The 20,109-nt window shown below is 36.3% G+C and overlaps 1 protein-coding gene across 1 annotated transcript in view; it reads left to right on the top strand.

Moving 5' to 3' along the window:
* The first annotated feature begins 9,297 nt into the window (after positions 1–9,297).
* The window catches only part of ATRNL1 (attractin like 1), a 1,270,304-nt gene continuing 1,259,492 nt past the window's right edge, over positions 9,298–20,109 (top strand). The window contains exon 1 of the mRNA XM_051981495.1: positions 9,298–10,226. Within this exon, the coding sequence (XP_051837455.1) occupies positions 9,955–10,226 (272 nt within the window). The 5' untranslated portion in view covers positions 9,298–9,954. The remainder of the gene's footprint in view (positions 10,227–20,109) is intronic.

Below are 20,109 nucleotides of genomic sequence, written 5' to 3' on the forward strand. Positions count from 1 at the left end.
TGGCTTTCATCTGCAAGCATTGGTTGTGTTTTTTGGGGACTGCTTTTTTAGTTTGTTTTTTGCCTTTAAAGTACAATGCAATGTGATTTCTGTAACCCTACCCATTTCTTGTCTTTCTTAGTTCGAAACAGTAATTCTCATTTAAGAATTGAGAAGCTATTTTTTCTTGCAAATGTTAGCATATTTTCCTGTTAGTGTCAGGATCTCTAGAAAAATTGATGAAAGCTCATATTTGTGGAGATTATATGTTCAGACACTTCTATTCTCCCCCAAATGACAGTCTCTTCACTTACAAAATAAAAAGAAGGGGGAAAAGCTATATTAGTTGGCTTGTTTATAAACATTCTATTTGATCCATCTTTACTGAAGATCACTCAAGAGTCTGGGTGTAGCCATACTGGATTGCAACTTACAGTCAAAACACTGCTCTTTATCTTGTGAAATTACAGCTATACTCCTTTGTATTTTCATTTACACCCATTGTTGTGTGTCTGATGCCTCTTAAAATCATTCCATTTTCATTTTAAGACAATGAAGTGCACAGATTATTAACTAACGACATTTGTTAAAATCTATTGAAAACAAAACAATTACAAATTCTGCCATTAAAACAGTGTAGTGATTCCTTTCTTATTATCTGGTTAAGTTGAACTTGTGATTAACTGAACTGAAAAAAAAATTCTTTTCCTACAAAGCCTTCTATTCCTTTTTTCCCCATGAAGTGTTAGTTAAGTAGAGACACCCCTACAGCCATAGAACTTTAACCTTATATTATTGGAGAGAAGTACCTAGATGGGTGAAGCTGCTACAACAAGGAATAGAAACATACATTCTGAATTAAGTAAAGATGTCTGTAAGATCATACATATCTTTCCTTTAGATATTAAAGTCCTTCTGACTCTTTCCCTTAAGTCTTTATTCCTTTCTTCGTGTGTGTGTGTGTGTGTGTGTTTATGTGTGTATGAGAGACAGAGAGAGACAAAGACAGAGTAATCTAATAATATTACTATTAGATTTGAAATAGTTGCTCACTATTTATATAACAGATTTTACACTAATAAATAGATCATCATCAGTAATTCTTTAAGGAGAGCCTGAGTGCATAATACTATTATAGACTGAATTAGATAGTTCCACTTTGTGAGACAGATGTAAAATTAATATATTTTGAAAAAGAATTATGTGTATATTCTTCCTGTCATGCCATTTTCTTACCTATATGAACTCTTTTTTCTCTTTCAGTGTTTTGAAGCTTTTGCCTTTTAAAAAGCTAAGTCTACTAAGGACGCCTTTGTGTGAATGTTTGTATTTTTCTCTGCTATCATATCTGCAATGCTCATTATTCTGCAGACCCAGGTGTTTCTATATAACTTCTACTCTAACACAAAGAACAAATAATAATAATAATTGGAAAATAGGCCATTCTAAAATAAAGCAACTGAGAAAGGAAATTTGTATGTATCAATAAAAAGATCAATAGATCTGCCACCACCCTTTATTCCTTAATGAAAAAAACAAGTTTTCCTCACTAAATTCTATTGATTTCATCTATCACATAATAGCATCAGTCACTAAGCTCCATGAAATGGAATTTTTTAAAATCCTCAAATATTTAGAGACCCATGTGTAAAAATGGAGTGTTATAAAACAAGCCAAGGTATCTTTTTTTTTGGTGGGGAGGGGTAGGGTGGTGTGGAAAGAAAGAAGCAAAGTTAATAAGCATGCATATAATGCCTATTAATGCCAGGTACTATACTAAGTGCTTTACAAATATGTCATTTAATCTTTATAGCAACCTTGCAAGGTAAGTGCTCTTATTCTCATTTTAGCAGTTAAGGAAAGCAAGGCAGACAGAAGTTAAGTAACTTACCTAGGGTGTTACATAGTAAGTGTCTGAGGTAGAATTTGAACTTAAATCTTCCCCACTTCAGTCCCAGTGCTCTATCCATTGTGACAACTAGCTCTCTCTGATTGGGGGAAGAAGACCAGAAAAAGCCTTAAGAAGAAGTGCTATATGAATTGAAAAATGAAGGAAGATACCGATTTTGTAAACTAAAGGTGAGGAGAAAAGGTATTTGACAGAATGTTGTATGTGCAATTCAGGGAACAGAAAGCAATCTAGTCTGTCTAGGAATGTAGAGTATATGAATGGGAATGATACTGTTTGCACAGATAGGCAGAAACAGCTAAATAGGTGATAGCTTCATGAATAAAGTTCTCTTCTGTTTTCCTCCTCCAAAGAAACACTAACAAAATCTTTGTGCATCTTTATCTTGCTTACTCATTATTGATGGATTTGAAAGTGTCTGGAATTCATTGTATTTGAAAAAGTCTTCAGTTCTTTTTGTCCTCCTGAATATAAAACAGCGTGACTGTTAACTACCATTATCATTTATACCTAATCTGTAACCGGACAGGTTCTGCTGGACCTATTACATATGTTACTTTACCAGTCAAGGAATAAAACAGACAACTGAGATTGAGTAACTAGTGGAGTGGATTGGCATATATATTAGTATCTGTGTGTGTGTGTGTGTGTGTGTGTGTGTGTGTGTGTGCGCGCACGCATGTGTGTGCAGGTGTATACCATCAATGGTTTGTAAATTATCAATAAACTCTGTAGAATTATATTTAACATACACGTGTGTTTCTGTTCCTTGAGAACGGAATTATTAAATGTATTAATTTAAATGTATTAACTGTAAAGCTTAATGACATAAAGGTGGAGGGGTAGATTGGAACGTGACTTTGGAGACTTTAAAAACCAGATTAAGAAGCCTGAATTTTATTCCAAAGGGAAAGAGGAGCAACTAAAGGTCTTTTTTTTTTTTTAACAGAAGACTATTATTAGGAATTTAGTTGTCTCCACTTACAAATATTCCTATAGTTCTTTGATCTGTTGTCTGCCCCATTTTACTCCTTGTTCAATATATTAGCTGTCTGTATTCATGTGGCAACTTCTACTAGTTTCCTTTTGTTTTTGTATTTCCAGCAAGTAGCAAAGTATCTTGCTAAATAAATGCTTGTTGCTTAATTGATTAGCAATCAAGAAACCCACATCACTAGATCAGCCCTATAAGCTGTGTGATCATTTTAAATCATTTACCTTCATTTCCTTACTTTACATTACAGGAATTTAGTGAAGAAAAATAAGACTATATATATGTTTTAAAACTCTAAGAAGCCCAGCTTGATTTTCCTTGTGGGAGTGAGGGATGGGAAGTCTTCAGGAATGACTTCCCCAATAAAAAGTTCAGAATTCAGCTTACTGTTGTCACATATGGTATTGTTTTTAATGTATAGATCTACTACCAAAATAAAAGTTATAAGCACTGTACTGATGACTAGAAATCTCTCTTATTAAAGGGGTACCACTTTATTCTATGTATTACCCTTGTAATCACTGACAAGTTTAAGCACTTGAATTTCTCAGGCTGGTGGGTTTTCTTTCTTTTTTTCTTTTTTTTTTGAGTCCTTGCTGGAGCAATTAAGGAAACTTTCCATATATCTGCAAGCACATTGGATGTGAGGAGGATAGAGATGATTTTAAATTTTGGTTGACTGGAGGGGAATGGGAGAAAAGGCAGATATGATTATTGAGATATTGGTGAGACATATTTACAAAGCTTTCCTCCTAGAGTTCGTATTTTTACATTAAATGGCAGGAAATATAATGAATATTTCAGACAAAAAGACAATTTCTAGTTTTATGTGAATTATAGATCCTATACCAGATTCCTAAACACAGATATGACCATGTTATTACCCTACTCAGAATTCATTAGTGTCTACCCTGTTTTCTTGAGGATAATTTTTTTAATCTTTATTTTGTCATTTAAAGTATTCCTTAATATGGTCCCCAACATATCAGACCCTCAGTCTTATTTTATACTATTCTCCTTCATGAAGTCCTGTACTAGTCAGATTGGCTGGCTAGTTGATGCTTGAAAAAGACATCCCATCTTTTTCTTCCTTGCCTTTGCATAGAGGACATTCTTTGGCTAGAGTCTTTCACTTCTTAAAATTCTTAGTTTCTTTCAGGTATTGACTAACCTCTTCTATGATGCCTTTCTCAAATTTTACATTTGTTAATGTGTGTCCTTCTTGAAATTACTTTATGTTAGTTTGTATTTTCCCAGTAAAATAAATTGTAAATAAAATTATTTCCTTGGGAGAAGGAATTACTTTATAGCCTTTGTATTCCCAGTTCAAGGCATGATACTTTAGTAATTATTTGTGAAATTTATTTCCCAAGAGGATGCACCTCTGCAAATTACTCATTGTTTGCCCTTCCCTTCATCATAGAGAAAAATTGGCTTAGTGGTCATTTAGTCCAACCAAAGGAGAATCTGTACTAAAACATAACCTATCAGTGGTTATCTACCCCTGCTCAAAGACCTCCAATGAAGGGAAACCTATAATTACTTAAGGCTGTCCATTCAGCTTATGGATAACTTTAATCATTGGGAAGGATTTTCTAATAGTAGGCCTGTTTTATTGTTGATCAATAGTTCAATTCCACTATCTTTTGAAGTCTGTCCAAGTTCATATTCATTGTTTCCAGGACACTGCTTATCCATCTCATTCTCTTCTGTCCCCTTTTTTTTTTGCCTTCAACTTTTCTCAATATTAGGGTCTCTTCCAATAAATCCCATCTTTTTATTATGTGGCCAAAATATTCAGCTTTAGCTTCAGTATTTAAACTTCCAGTATATAGCCTAAACCAAATTCATAAAGTATTGATTGATTGGACCTCTTTATTGTCCCAGGGATTCTCAAAAGTCTTCTTGAGTACCACAAATCAAAAGTGCTAATTCTATAGTGCTCAGCTTTCCTTAGAATTTAATTCTTACAGCCAGACAGAAGTCATAGCTGGTTTGTTGGCAGGGTGATGTCTCTGCTTTTCAATATGTTATCCAGATTTGTCATAGTCTTCTTTCCAAAGAGCAAGTATTTGTTAATTTCATGGTGTTGTCATCTTCAAGTGATCTTTGAGTCCAGGACTATGAATCGGACATTATTTCCATTTATTTTCCCTCTATTTGTTTCTATTTGAAGTGATGGGATCAGTTGCCAAGATGTTTTTTTTTTTAAATTAACTCTCAAGCCAGCTTTTACACTTTAACTTTTACCTTCCTCAAGAGGCTTCTTAATTCTTCTTCACTTTCTGCCATCAGAGTGGAGTTTCCTACATATCTGAGATTGCTGCTATTTCACCTGGAAACCTTAATTTCAGTTGTGATTCATCCAGCCTAATATTATATATATGATGTACTTTGCATATAAGTAAATAATTGATGATATAAGGCTTTGTCATACTCCTTTTCCAATGTTAAACTTATCAGTTCAGTAAGATGATCTGGTATTCCCAGCTCTTTGAGGATTTGCCCTATTGTGTTGTGATCCACAGTTTAAGAGTTTAGTGTAGTCAGTGAAACAGAAGCAGATGGTTTTCTGGAACTCCCTTGCTTTTTCCATACTGTAACAAATATTGGCAATTTGGTTTCTAGTTCTTCTGCTTTCAAAAAACAGCTTGCTCTTTAGATAATACTTGGTTCACACATTGCTAAAGCCCAGTTTGTAAGATCTCAGGTATAACTTGGCTGATATGTGAAATGAGTGTATTTCTTTGGTAACATTCCTTGCCATTGCCCTTTTTTTAATGATTAGGATAAAAACCCAACTCTTTCCAAGTCAATGACCACTGTTCTGTTTTCCCAATTTGCTGACATATTGAATGAGACACTTTAACAGCAACATATTTTAGAATTTTAAATAGCTCAATTGGAATTCCACCAACTCCAATAGCCTTATTGTTATCAATGCTATCTAAGGCCCATTAGACTTCATTCTCCAGCATGTCTGGCTCTAGATTAGTAACCTCACCACCTCTAGTTGTGGGTAATGTAGCTTTCTTTATAGTTCTTTTGTGTATTTTTGCTACCTCTTGATTTCCTCTGCTTTTGTTAAATCTCTACAATTTTTGTCTTTATGTCCATTTTTTACATGAAACTTTCCTTTGATATCTCAAATGTTCTTGAGGTGATTACTTGCCTTTCTCGTCCTATTGTTTTCTTTTATGTTTTTGTATTGTTCATTTAAGAAAACCTTATTATCTTTCCTCAGTATTCTGTGGAATTCTGCATTCAATTAGATATAGCTTTCCCTTTTCTTCTTTTCTCAGCTATATGTGATGCTTCACCAGACAACCACTTTACTTTTTTACTCTTGCAATTTTCACCCATTATTCCTGTTTTTTATTTCTGTGACAAAAAATGACCAGTTAAATTTCTCTTCTAAGAATAGCTGTAGTGATGGCCAGTGAGAAAAAGCAGAAAAGCACAATTTTCATGATTACTCCAGTTAAGAGTTAAAAAATGGCAGTACCAGTCTCAGAAATCAAGAAATCCAATTTAAAAATTCAAGAAGAAACTACAATAAATATATTTTGCTAGCCAACTCCACACAAAGAGGTTCATGGATACTAGGGAAGAAATTCAGTCAGAAAAGTCAGCTGGAGGCTTGGTGTACATTGTCCTTCCAGCACAAGAATGAGGGTCTAATCAACAATGCCTGAACCCTTCAGCTATATCATTCTGACCCTAAACTAGATGTCAAAAGCATGTGAAGCTCAGACCTTTTTCTGACAAATTATCTCACTATGGTTACTACCTTGTACTTTTGAGGTTGATTTTTCTGAACTGAAGTATAAAACTATATGGGGCGTCTAGGTGAAGGAGTAGATAGTATTAAGCCTGGAATTAGGAAGACTCACCTTCCTAAATTCAAATCTGATTTCAGATACTTATTCAGCTGTGTGATACTGGACATGTCACTAAATCCTGTTTGCCTTAATTTCCTCATCTGTAAAATAAGCTAGAAAAAGATATGGCAATATTTTTGCCAAAAAAAAATCTCTAAATGGAATCATGAAGTGTTGTACATGATCGAACAAGATCGAGATCTCTCTCTCTCTCTCTCTCTCTCTCTCTCTCTCTCTCTCTCTCTCTCTCTCTCTCTCTCTCTCCTTCCCTCCCTCCCTTATTCCCTCTACACACACACACACACTCTGGTTTCTTGCCCCATTAAATTTCATCTTACTAGATTGAGCCTATTAGACTATTTCTAACCTCAAATCTGTCATATAGGAATATGAAACTATCACTCCCTGTTTTGTATAATCTGCAGATTTGACAGGATTGCCATCTAAGCCTTTATTCAAGTCATTAATAAAAAAAAATTAAATGTCATACAGTCAAGCATGAAAGCAAGGAGCACTTTAGTGAAACTCTCCTGCCATGATGACATTGAGCCATTAGCTTGAGTCTGGACATTCAGACATTTTGGAGTTCATCCAAATTTATTATGTATGTATCTTATATCTGTCTATTATTATATGTTTATTTCAGGTGAAATCAGGTAAAAATAAATATTCAGGACAGAAAAGAAGGAAGGGTGTTCTCAAAAGGTAAAGGGTTAAAGTAGTAGAGAGGGCTGACCCCCTATTTTCTTTGGAGGATAGGAGTAGTGATTATATATAATTATATGCATAACACTTCTCCTACCCTCTTCCCCTAAACCAGTTAAGATCCTTCTTCTCTTACCTATTGCTTCCTTGGGTCACCTATTTAGTTATTAGCAAAAATGGAACAGAGTAGTCTAGCTTCCAAGTCATAAATCTTAAGTTAAATATGTTGTAGGGCTCAACTTAATAAGTAATAATTATTTAGTAAATTCACTAAAATTTAACTTTTTAAACTAAAGAACAATTTAAAGTATTCTCGTGTTTCCTCTAAGCTCAGCAATAAAAGCAAAGATGTATAGTAGTGTGACTTTGTTAGCATTGTAATTACAACTTTTACTACTGCTAAAACTTTTTGTGGTCAGGAATGACTTTCCTAGGGTTTTGGGGATTTCATACAAGTACCGTCTATTTTTATTTGGCATTGGATCTTAAAAATGCTGAAGGATAACCACAAACAACTTGCTTTTCTTGAAAGGGCCCAAATATCCTATTAGAGAAGGTGCAAAAGTATAAACCATATACTTTAAACAGATGCCATAAAGTCTGGAAAAGCTATCAGAAGGAAGTTACAGCTGCAGAAGGAAAGCTCTTTCTTTCTTCCTTCAACTCATTTCTGTGAACATGGAAATATACGCGCTACAAGGCACACAAACCCAATCCGATGATGTCTCAGATGGAGAAGGAAATGTAAATTTAAGATGAGTATTAACCCTTGTGGAGATGTGAAGAGAGCCAGACTGGGTTGGAATCCAGTTTCTCTCATGTTAATTGCAATGCCCAAAGAGAAGAGGTACTATTGGGATGTAATAAAAACACCTCGATATTCTAAGGGATTTCTCCTTTTAGAAATACAATACCTCTCCATTGTCCTTCGTTTCCTTTCAGTACTATGTGCCTCTTCTCTGTCCTCGAGAATCCTACAATTTCTTGGTTCTGATTGCAATACCCCTAAGACTCTCTCCCGCTGTACATGCTCAGCTCTTTGTGTTGTAGTTTCTCTTTCTCTCTGTCCCCCTCCCCGTGCTTCTCTTTCTCTCTGTCTCTCTGTCTGTCCCCCTACTTGTGCTTCTCTGTCTGTCTCTGTCTCTGTCTCTGTCTCTGTCTCTCTCTCTCTCGACCGATGAAGGGAAAAGAACAGGTAAGCAGTTGGAAACGCAGTGCACTTTCTTTTAGACATTGAGCCTGGAGTGGACTATTTCTGCTGAAACTGCAAGACAACTGCTCCGTCGCCCTCCCCCAATCCATCCCTAAATATTCGACAGGATTCGGAGAAGAGTAGTGGGAGATGGACTGGGTGCAGCTTGGAAGGATAAAAAGGGAAGTGGTGGCGTCTTCCTTGCAGGTCCCATGAGAACTGGCAGTAGCAATTGTTGGGAGCTTTGGGAGGGGGAAAGAAAAACACCTTAGGGAGAAAGATAGCTTCAGTCTTCTCGCTCTTCCATCAGAAGTAGCAGACTGAGCTCCCCCCCCTCCAGCTGCCAAAGCATTCTTTGCCGGAGGACCACTGCTTTCTCTAGTCCCTGGGCCAGAGAAACACACACACACACACACACACACACACACACACACACACACGCACGCACACACAGTACCCTGGCCGGTGTCAGAGGACCTGGAAGCTGGGGAGGGAGGGGGTAGTTTGGGAAGAGGCGGAGGGAAGAGACCAAAGCGTTGGGCTGGTGCGTGGGGAGCGGGTGTACCTTGAAAAGATTGGAGCGGGGTGCGGCTGAAAGCTTTACGGACTAAAATCGGCAACCCTTATGCGCTTTTAATTGGACGAACGAGAAAATGGCTGCTGGGGGGACGCTCGCCAATTAGAACGGCTATTTAGGGTTAACCCCCGCCTCTCCATCATCCCGCTCCCCCCCTTGGATCTTTCTCCCGTTGGGTCTCCCCTTCCTCCTCGCCCCCCTCCCCCACCCGGCGCGAGGCTGTTGGCTGGGCGCGGAGGGCAAGGCGGAGCCGCGAGCGCGGGGCTCTCCCTCCCCGCCCCTCTCTCTCCAGCTCCGAATACCCCGAATCTGGTCCCCCGTGAAGGCACGGTGGCGGACGGCCGCGGTGCCCTCCGCTTGCTATCCTGTGCATTCCTTTCGTTCCGAGCGCGGTTATCTATCGTAGGGTCGCCCCGGCGAGGCCAAGGTCACGAGCCTGAGGGGGACGGGCGGCAGGGGCGGCGATGCCCGTGCTGGACTTGGGGGAGCCGAGCGGAGGCGGCGGCGGCAGCGGAGCTCCATCCGTCCTTCTGGGGGAGCGGGACGGGGGCCGGCGCCGGTAAAGACGGCGACGGCGACGGCGACGGCGACGGCAGCGACCGCCTCCTCCGCCCACGCCGCCTCCGCAGCGGCAGCAGCAGTAGCAGCAGCGGTAGCAGCCTCCGGGGCTCCCCGGGCCGAATCCTCCTGCGGAGCCTTGGGGTCCGCGGGTGGCCGATGATGGAGCCGGGGGCGCCGCAGCTCGCGGCCCCCGCCGTGGGGCGAGTCCGGACCGGCGGGGGCGGGGGCGCCTCCTCCTGGCTGTTGGATGCCCCCAGCTGGCTGCTTGGCTACGGATTTCTCTACCTGGTGCTCTACGCCCAGGTGTCCCAGTCCAAGCCGTGCGACAGGAGCTCCTCCTGCTTCTCGGGCCGCTGTGTCAACGCCACCTGCCTCTGCGACCAGGGCTGGGTGGGGGACCAGTGTCAGCACTGCCAGGGCAGGTTCAAGTAAGTAGTTTGGCCATCTCCTCCTTCCCCTTCTCCACCCCTGCGGCTCAGGCCTCGCCTCTTCTCTCCTTCGGTCCTGTCCCATCTTCTTTTTCTCGGTTCATGTCCACCCCGAACCCAGCCGCGGGGCAGCAGACCTGGGCACGGACCGGCCCCGTGCCCTAGTGAGCGGCAGCATTATCAGCATCAGCAGCTGCATCAAGGTGAAGAGGAGACAGGTGTAACTGAGGAAGAGGAAGATGAGGAGGAAGGTGGGTGGGATTGCCTGTGGAGGACAGGGGTCAAGGACAGAGAGGGCTCTTTGGGGAACCCTGTTTCGGGGGATGTCCAGCTCACCGGTCCCAAGCTCCCGCAGCAAGAAATAATCCTGCAGTTTGAATTTCTCCGTCTTGAAAGTGCCTTCTCACTTTCGGTATTTTGAGGGGAACTTCGGATTGAGGGATGTCATGAATGGTGGTGGTGGGGGGGGATGACTTTGGGAGAGTGAAAGAAAGATGGAAATAACCAAGAGAATTAGAAATATCTGGTTAATTTAGTAACTGTGTTTATGTGGGAGAATATTGTCGGACCACCGCCAGCCAAAGTAAGGTTATTTTACTGTCACTCTTCTAGATAAATTGTGAAAGTGAAGAGTCACTGAGGGTATTTCTTAGGTATACCTTAGGTGGACAATTTGCCATTCAACTTTATGTGCTTTTGATTTGGTGGAGTTTAATTAAGGGAAAAAAACCCACATAAGGACAGAGAGCAAATAAATTAACCATTAAACTATAATTTCTGTTTTAACTTGGAATGGATAGTTGTAAAGTTCATTAATTGCTCAGTGCTCTTGTTGAGTATATGGAATAAATAGTTAATCTGTGGCCTGGAAAACTAAAGCTACTCATTATTTTGAATGAAAGATAAATAATTTAGGTGCAACTCCTTTTAATTTCTATTTGTTAGCTATGTTGGTAAAGCAGTAATACCATATATCTAGGTCATAATCAGTGCTAGGAACAGAGCAATTCCTTGTTACTATATGAAGGAGGCAGATACTTGTCCTTAGTTTTAAAGTTCCTACCTCTGTTCTCTTCACTTACCCTCTCCCCCAGGCCTTTTGACTATTAAAATAATGCCAATTGTTTAAAAAAGGAATTTACAAATTTTTTAAACCTCTTAATAGACTATGAACTTAATATGAAAAATATGATATTTTAAATGTAATTTTCATTTTAAAAGAAACCTATGGGTATTGTGTTAAGGTGTGCCAGTTTTCAGTTAATTCTTTGTTTTTTTGATCTACTTATATAGATTAGAACATGTATTTGGCATATGCTTTTAAAATAGGCAAAATATAAATTTCTTATCTTGAGAGGCTTATCAAGATTGTTAGAAAAAATAAGTGAACTATTTAGTTTCAGATCAAGGAAATAACATTTTATTGAATTTTATTTTCAGTATTTGCTTGTTTCTTTCTTTCTGTTAGGACAAGTGGTTTAATTATTCCTCAAATTTTAGTTAAGACAATAGCAGTCAACTTTATTATCTGATAAGTAATACAGAGTTTTAGAAGGTATAAATGGCAGCTGAGGCTAACAGTGAAGAAATCATATATTTCCTAATTTCTATTTAGGTAGGAACATGAAAATTGTGTGAATGACATATATAACTCAGGGACATTTGGCTTGATGTAGTGGATCCTTTCCATCTATCTAAAGAGTACAAACATCTGCACAGTTATGAGAAGCTCACAGCTGTATTTTACAACAGTAGAGCTAATTGTTGACCAGCTGGTTGGGGGGGTAGTATTGAATGGGGTGGGGAGGCTCTCTGCTAGTGACTTCACAAGCAGATGTTGCTTCTGTCAGTAAAGAAGATAGTAAATAAAATAAAAACAGTCATAAATAATAACATTTATCAATAATTTCTTTCAATTTACATTTAAAATGAAGAGAATTTTAAATGTTTGCACACAAATGAAATTATTTCATAAACTGATCACTTAACACACATCATTTTTTTAAAAAAGAATATTCATTGTGACTTCCAGTACTTTTGCATGCTTTTCTTATCCAGGTCCAATTTGACAGCATAGAAAAGTGAAAAGAGTTTTAGATTTGTAGTCAAAGGCTCTTGGTTCATATCCATTCTTTGCCACTAGTACCTGTGTAACTTTGAACAAGTAACGAACTTAACCCTTTTGTTACTAATTTTCTTCAATTATAAAATGAAAAGATTGGGCTAGATGATTTCTAAGTCCCTTTCATTTCTAAATCTGTGATCATAATCATGTTAATTTAGATGAACCTACTTTCTCTCAGTCTTTTATAATAGGAAAGGAAGTATTAGCTTAAAAAAAAAGATTGAAACGAAGTATCTGGTAACCTATACATTGATGAAAGTTTCATTTTGAGAATGGTGGTTGGTTTTATTAGACTATAGAAAGATTAATACACTGGGAAAGTCTCTAAATAGAAATTCTCAAGCCATTAATTATCCTGAGAAATCTCTTTCTAAACTGAAGGATAGCAACCTAGCAAACAGACATCAGAAATGATTGATCAATCTTAGTAAGCAGGTGTCAAAATTAATTGGCTGGTTCCATGGTAACCTAGCTTTTCTACTATAGGGAATCCACTAGGGAATGAGTACTCTTCAAGTGCTTCTCTGGGATGGAAGATTGATGTTTTGGAGGGGGGAAGCAGATACTGTAGCAAAAACTGTATGTATTTTAATTTACTTTCATTATAATATAATTGATTATAGTCTTTTACCTATTCTTCTTTGAAAAGAGGAATACTTAATTATGTTCTTATTCTTACAAGTAAAATACAGTGTTTATCTTTAGATAAAGACAGACTGGAGGTTTTCAAGATGTTAAGAATTGGAATAATCATGACCACTTTATGAAATGTAAAGTGATTGATATTTTTCACATTTTAATTATATTAACTTCATCCCATTATTTATTGCATTGAATAAAAAGCATTTTATTGAGCACTATTTTACCAACACTATTATTTTAGAAATTGAATTGTTAAAAACAATTATTTCATAAACTGAACACATATTACAAATTCCTGTCATACTTATAGATTTTCTTGCTAAGTGACAGTGTGAAAACTTTTGATATTGTCACTTATAAATTAGTTTTTAATAAATAAATTAGTTTTTTGATATTAGAAACCATTTTAACATAAATTATATTGTTCACAAACAACAATCTGCCATCAACTCTCCTATTAAGTTTTTGATAATTTTAAATACATTAGATATTTTTTTAATTATAAGGTAAATAATCATATTGACTTACATAAGTATGACAACTAAAGTATGGTATTTTTTAGATAGCTTATTGAAATTTTGATGTAAAGAACAAGCTTATGCAGTTAGTTTATTAAATAGGCAGGAAAAGTCAAAATTCTAGAATATCATTTTTATTTGGGTGCCAAGTGTATGTTTCAAATTGTACCAATTAATAGGAGGAAAATAAGTAATTTTTAATGAAATTAGATTTTTTTTCTATATACAATTCTATTTTTGTCAAATATCAAAAGAGTAATGAATCACATATATCCATGAATTTTTTTATTTTGTTCAATAAATTTAAAAATATGTAACCTTTCATATAGAGATAATTCACAATATCTTTAATAAATCAAATTTGAGCTCCTAGATTAATTGAATTAACATTTTGCCAATAGGATAATATTCTGAAACAAAGTTAAAGAGGAAAGAAAAAATAATTAAAATTATGTTAGTATAATTTTATAAGAATAGCATAGCAATTGATTATCACAATTATGTGATTTTTCTTAGTTTAAGCTTAGATGAAACCTTTTGGGGGAAAGGGGATGACAAGTAGGGGGTGAGGAAGATGATGTATTTTCTCATTTTACAGATTGGTTAAATATGTGTTCCTTCTAGTTGAACATGTTCAGAGTGATAGTATCTATTTGAAATAAAAAGAAAACAATTCCCTTGTCTTATTGTAGGAGAACTGTATGAGTTTAGATATTTCTTTCATTCCTTTCTTTTGGCCATAATGAAAAGTGATCAGTAATATGGCATGTTTTTTTTTTTTTTCTTTATGGTGCTCTATCTCCCTCTCTTGGTCCACTTTCCTGACTCCCACTTGCATTGGCAGGCTGGGGTCCCAGCTGGCAGCTTACCACTGTTTTCCTCAAGGTGCTAGAAATGATCCTGAGGGTTTGTTTCTAGTATTGTCCCTTATAATCTCTGACTAAAGTATTTCTCATAGTTTTATCTTACCTTTTTGTAGCCTTAATTATCTTTTGCTAAGGCATTTACTAAATATAATAAAAATAGTTGGTAAAAAATATGCACATAAAAAATTAGATTGAACTCTCCGTTCATGGAGAGATTGGGTTCAAGTCCAATCATGGTGAATCACATGAAAGATACATGTGTCAAAGGAGTAACTCATAACTCCTGACATTTTATGCCATGGAATTTCTTCCTTGACTCCAGAACTAATAATAATAATAATAGTCAACATTTATATAGCACCTACTATGTGCTAATAGCTTTACAGATATTATCTCCTTTGATCCACACAACAACCTTGGTATGTAAATGCTATCATTACCTCAGTTTTAAAGATGAGGAAACTGAGGCACACAAGACTAAGTGATTTGCTCAGAGTCACACAGCTAGTAAATATTAGCGGCCAAGTTTGAACTCAGGTATTCCTCATTGCAATATCTATTGCACCACCTAGATACCCACTTTTCTGTTATCATTCTTCTTAGTTGCATGAGATCACACTCGTTGAGGCTGCTTCCCCCCCCCATCTTTCCACATCTAGCTGTTTTCATGTTTTCCTTTGGTGTATCTATTTTTGTTTCTAAGTATTGTATATAATTTCTGCTTTCTTAGGTGATCCTTTATTTTCATAATTTCTCTCTGCTCTCAGCTGGATGCCTTGGCTTCTACTGGCATCTTCTTCCCAGGGATGTGATCAGTTTAATAGGATGGAGGGAGGAGAGAGAGGGAGAAATTTTTTCTTCTTCCTTCTCCTTGCATTATTTAATTATTTCCCAGGAATCTGAATCTGGAGTTATTTTCTCTGAGGCTGGTCCACTGCTTGACTGGGTCTGTTTTTATAAGCAGCTTAAGAGATGTTTGTCAGCAAGCATTTATTAAGCACATATTATATACTAGGCACAGTACTAAGTGCTGTGGATACAAAAAAAAAAAAAAAAAGACACAGTCTGCTCCAAGGAGATTATATTCTAGTTGGGAAGACAATATCCAAGTAACTTTGTACAAACAAGATATATACATGATAAATTAGAGATAATCTTAGAAGACACAAAGCTGAAGATGGACTAGCCTGAACTTCGTTGTAGAAGATGGAATTTGACCCTTGTAGGAAACTAGGGAAGCAAGGAATTAGAGGTAAATAGGGAGTGTATTCTATGTATGGGGGACAGACAAGTGAAAAAGTACAAAGTTAGGAGATGTAGCATCTTGTGCCAGTAAAAACAAGGGGAGATCTATGTCCCTGGATTGAAGAGTATGTGGAAGTATAAGAACACTGCAAAGGCAAGAGGGGGCCAGCTTAAGAGAATTTTAAAATAGAAGACTTTGTATTTAATTCTGGATATTCTCAATCACAAGCTGTTTGTTGGGTGATATGATCTTATTTTTCATCTGGGAACCAAAAGTCCTATGATCATTGCAAAAGCATTTATCCACACATTATGATGAAATTATAGGAAAATTCTTTAATTGAAGGAACTTATGCTTTCTGTGATTATATTATTTACAGAGGTGGTGGAAACCCACTGTGAAAGAATCTTTAAGGTAGCTGTAGAGTAAGATTATTCTAGTTAGTACATTTCGATATACTGACATTTATTGCAAACTGGCCCCTACTTCATATTGGAAGTCCAACTTTTAACACCAAGCTAATGTTAAAATATACAAACTCATATTAAATAATCACTAACTGGAATTTTTTTTCACTTACTGGAATTTAAAAAAGACAGTTCATATGCCAAAGTAAAAAAAAAAAACTTTCATATATGTTAAAGCTTTAGAAGAAACTCAAACCAAATCTATTATAGTTATTGGTGTAATCCAAAATGAGGAATGATATTTCTTTATTTAACTTACATGCTTATAAAGAAGTTAATTTTGCTTTGGAAAGTTATATAAATATATGATGTTTCCCAATAATTAGCACCTGACTTTTTTTTTTTTTTTGCTTGTGTTTGATACTTTTGGAAAATATAAGCTCTACAGATTTTGTCTCTTTTTTCAGATCTCTGTTGTATGAATCTACAATCCTAACTGAATCTAATACAATAATATATTTGATAAGGGGGATTTTTTATTCTTAAATATTTAATTAATAACAATAATGATGATGGCCAACATTTATATAGTGCCTATTGTGGGCCAGTCACTGTGCTGTTTTATAAATTTTATCTCATTTGATTTTCACAACAACCCTGAAAGGCTAGTGCTATTATTACCCCCATTTTACAGGTAAGGAAACTGAGATGAATAGGTATGCGTTAAGTGACTTGCCCAGGTCAGATTTAATATCCAGGTTTTTATGATTTTCAGACTTGATACTCTATCTACTATGTCACTTAGCTGCCCTATTACTAGGGTGGAGATAATACAGGAGATATTGCAACCCATTTTATAGGATTTAAAATGCTTTATCAATATGAACTGCTATAATTTATTAATGATTTCATCGATTAGGAGAATTCCTATCACATGAGTAGAATAGATTCTGTTTTTAACTTTTCATCTTGCTAAGTTGCCCAAGTCTCAGAGAGGTTAAATGAATTGCTTGTCTTAAAGCCCATAAGTGTCAGAATAAGAATTTGAACCCAAGTCATTTGATTCCAAGTCCAGCATATTAACCATTGATTCTGCCTTTGTAGTATTATATAACATGAAATTCTCTCTCTCTTTGCCTTACTCCTCCTTAAACTGTAATTCATCTTCGCTGTAACCTCTAATCATGTCATCCTTTCCTGTTCATCTCATCACTTCTGGCCTAGCTGCCTTTTCACAGCTTTTACCTTAGATTTAACCAGTCTAACCACATACTGTGCTCTAGCCTTCAATCTCTCTCCCTCTTTTCCTACAAATGATCATGACCTGCCAATGAGCTATTTTCTCTTCTGCTCCAATGCTTCTCAGTGATACTGGAAAAAGGCACATAAGTGTGCCCGGTGACGCTACTACCATTTCATTTGAGCTCAGCCATTACCTGAAAATTCTTTTAATTTTTTCCTGATTGATTCTCTTTTACACTCTCCACAGTGGATACAACAAAACTTTTCTTCAAGCTCTTTGCTATATCATCAACTTTTCTTCTTAGGAGATAAAATCTTACTTTATTAAGAAAATGGACATTACCTATCTATCATAGGTTTTCTGTAGAGGGCTATATACACAGAAGTATATATCTTTGGTTCAACCCAAACCAGATTGAAGTGTAATTGGGAGATATTTAACAATAAATAAATAAAAATAAAATAATACAGAGATAATATGCGATTTTTCAATACACAGTCAACAGGGATCCTTATACATTGCTTTAGTGGCCTCTTTTTCTATTTGATTTTGATACCATGACTTAATAAAATGCATTTTATTCCTTCATTAATTCACATAACTGTTGAACCATATTGAGTACATAATTATTAGTAAAATATATACATATATATGTGTATTTTACATATAGGTATATATTGCTAATTGCTAATATGTTAGCTTATATTCAAGACATTTTTACTGCTAGGATAAAAATATTCGGAAATCACTGATTCTAGCCTATATCTTGTAGCCTTAATCTTGGCTGCAAGAAAGATATGAGAAACTATCAAATACTTTGTTGAAATTTACACAATTTCAATGATGTATTTGTCTCATTGCCCTGGTAAAAACAAGTGAACTGAAGGTAGAACGATTCGCTGGTAATGAAGTCACACTGGCTTTGTGCTCATCATTTCCATTTTTTAACTCTTTAATAACCAACCCTTTAACAATATATTCTAGAATTATGCCAGGAATCAGATTCAAGCTTACTGACATAGTTTGTATATTCCACTCTCCTCTCCTTTTTTTGTAGACCTAGACATTTTCCTTTCCCAATCATGTGTTGATATCTTTCCTGTTCTCCATGATTATTCAAAGATGACAATTTTTTTCTATGCCTTAGGCTATAGTTCATTTGCACTTGTTGACACAAGCACATTGAGGAAAGCTAGGTGATCTGTTACTCTCTTATTCTTTATCACAGATATCCACTCTCTATTCATACTTGTTCTACCCTTTATAGGTCAGGGATCATTCTCATTGGCATAGAAGCAAAATAAGGGGCAGCAGTTCTTTTCTCACTTTTCTAATTATTCCATGTATAATGAAGAGTGGTTCTGTCACTATTTCTTTATTTGTTCTTCTTTCTTCCTCCTACTTGCTAAAATAACACTTGTAAAAATCACTGTTTTTTTGCTTTATTCATTAGTCTCACATCTTTCAGTTTTAGGACTCCTGACACATTCTTACAGGACTTTGCTATGCTTTCCCATTAATCCGTCAGCTTTCATTTTATATTCTTGTCTTTTAAAAACTTGAATTGGTTGGTGATTCCACATTGATGCATCCACACTGCTCTCTTTGGATAACTAACTTCCCTTCTCCCCAGGCCCCCATTAAAATTGTATTTATCTGTTTCTTCAGAATGTCATTTTTAAGAGCTTCCCATTTACTTTCCCCTTTAGAATTTTAGTCTCTGAGATCTACCAATTTTTACTCTGGATTTTTTCCCAGAGAACCTACCTTTTCCCTACACCGAGGGTGATTGTGAGCAGATTACCCTAATTTTTTTTTCCTTTGAGACAACTTGATAATTCAATGGCTAGAGCTTTTAGCCAGGTGTAAAGAAGACCTGAATTCAAATTTGATATTCGAAACTTACTCCTTTCTGTCTTGAGCAAGTCACTTCATCTCTATTTACCTGAGTTTCCTCATCTGTAATATGGGGATAATAACACCATCTTTGTTGTGAGAATTAAATGAGATATTTATAAAGCCTTTAGCATAGTGCCTTGCACAGAGTAATAGCATATTTATTTTGCACTTAGTGGGGACAGCTGATGCCTAAAGCTCATTGTATTTCAGAACTACTAAGTTTGACATCATTAGATTCAGCTTCTCTAGTAGCCAGGATTATAAATATGTGCTCATTTATTTTAGTATTCAGCATATACTATACAAAGAGTACTATACTAGGAATAAAAAGATCAAATAAGACAGTTCTTGCCCTAATTGAATTTATTATTTAATAGGCAAAATAATTAAATATGTAAATGTGGGGTGGATTAGTGGTTAGAATAATAAAATTAGAATCAGAAGACAATTTCAAATCCTGATGAAGATATTGAAGGGATTCCTGGATCTATGACCATGTAATTTAATCTCTCAGACTCTTAGCTTTTTTATCTGTAAAATGGAGATACTAATATTAGCAACTCTTACCTTGAAGAGTCCATAGGATAATAAAGTTAAACTTGGAAGGATTCCTAACAAATAAGGTAACTGAGGTCCAGAGAAATGAAATTATATACCCAAGGTTACATAGAAAATAACAAAGATAGGGAGGGAATAGAACCTTGGATATGAAATCTATATTCTTTCCATATACCATGTTGTATCTTATTATGAGGAAAATATGTTGCAAACATTCAAGTGCTATACAAATGTAGATTTTGTTTTAAATAATTGTAAGGTAAGACAAATTGTGACATTCAAAGGTAAGGTATATTATTTGAAGTTGGGTAGGGTATTTGGGAAATCCCTGGGTTTTGAATGGAGAGTAATCATGGATAAAGGGGAACATTTTAGACCA

This window comes from Antechinus flavipes, chromosome 2 (genome assembly GCF_016432865.1).
Source record: "Antechinus flavipes isolate AdamAnt ecotype Samford, QLD, Australia chromosome 2, AdamAnt_v2, whole genome shotgun sequence".
Taxonomy (NCBI): Eukaryota; Metazoa; Chordata; class Mammalia; order Dasyuromorphia; family Dasyuridae; genus Antechinus; species Antechinus flavipes.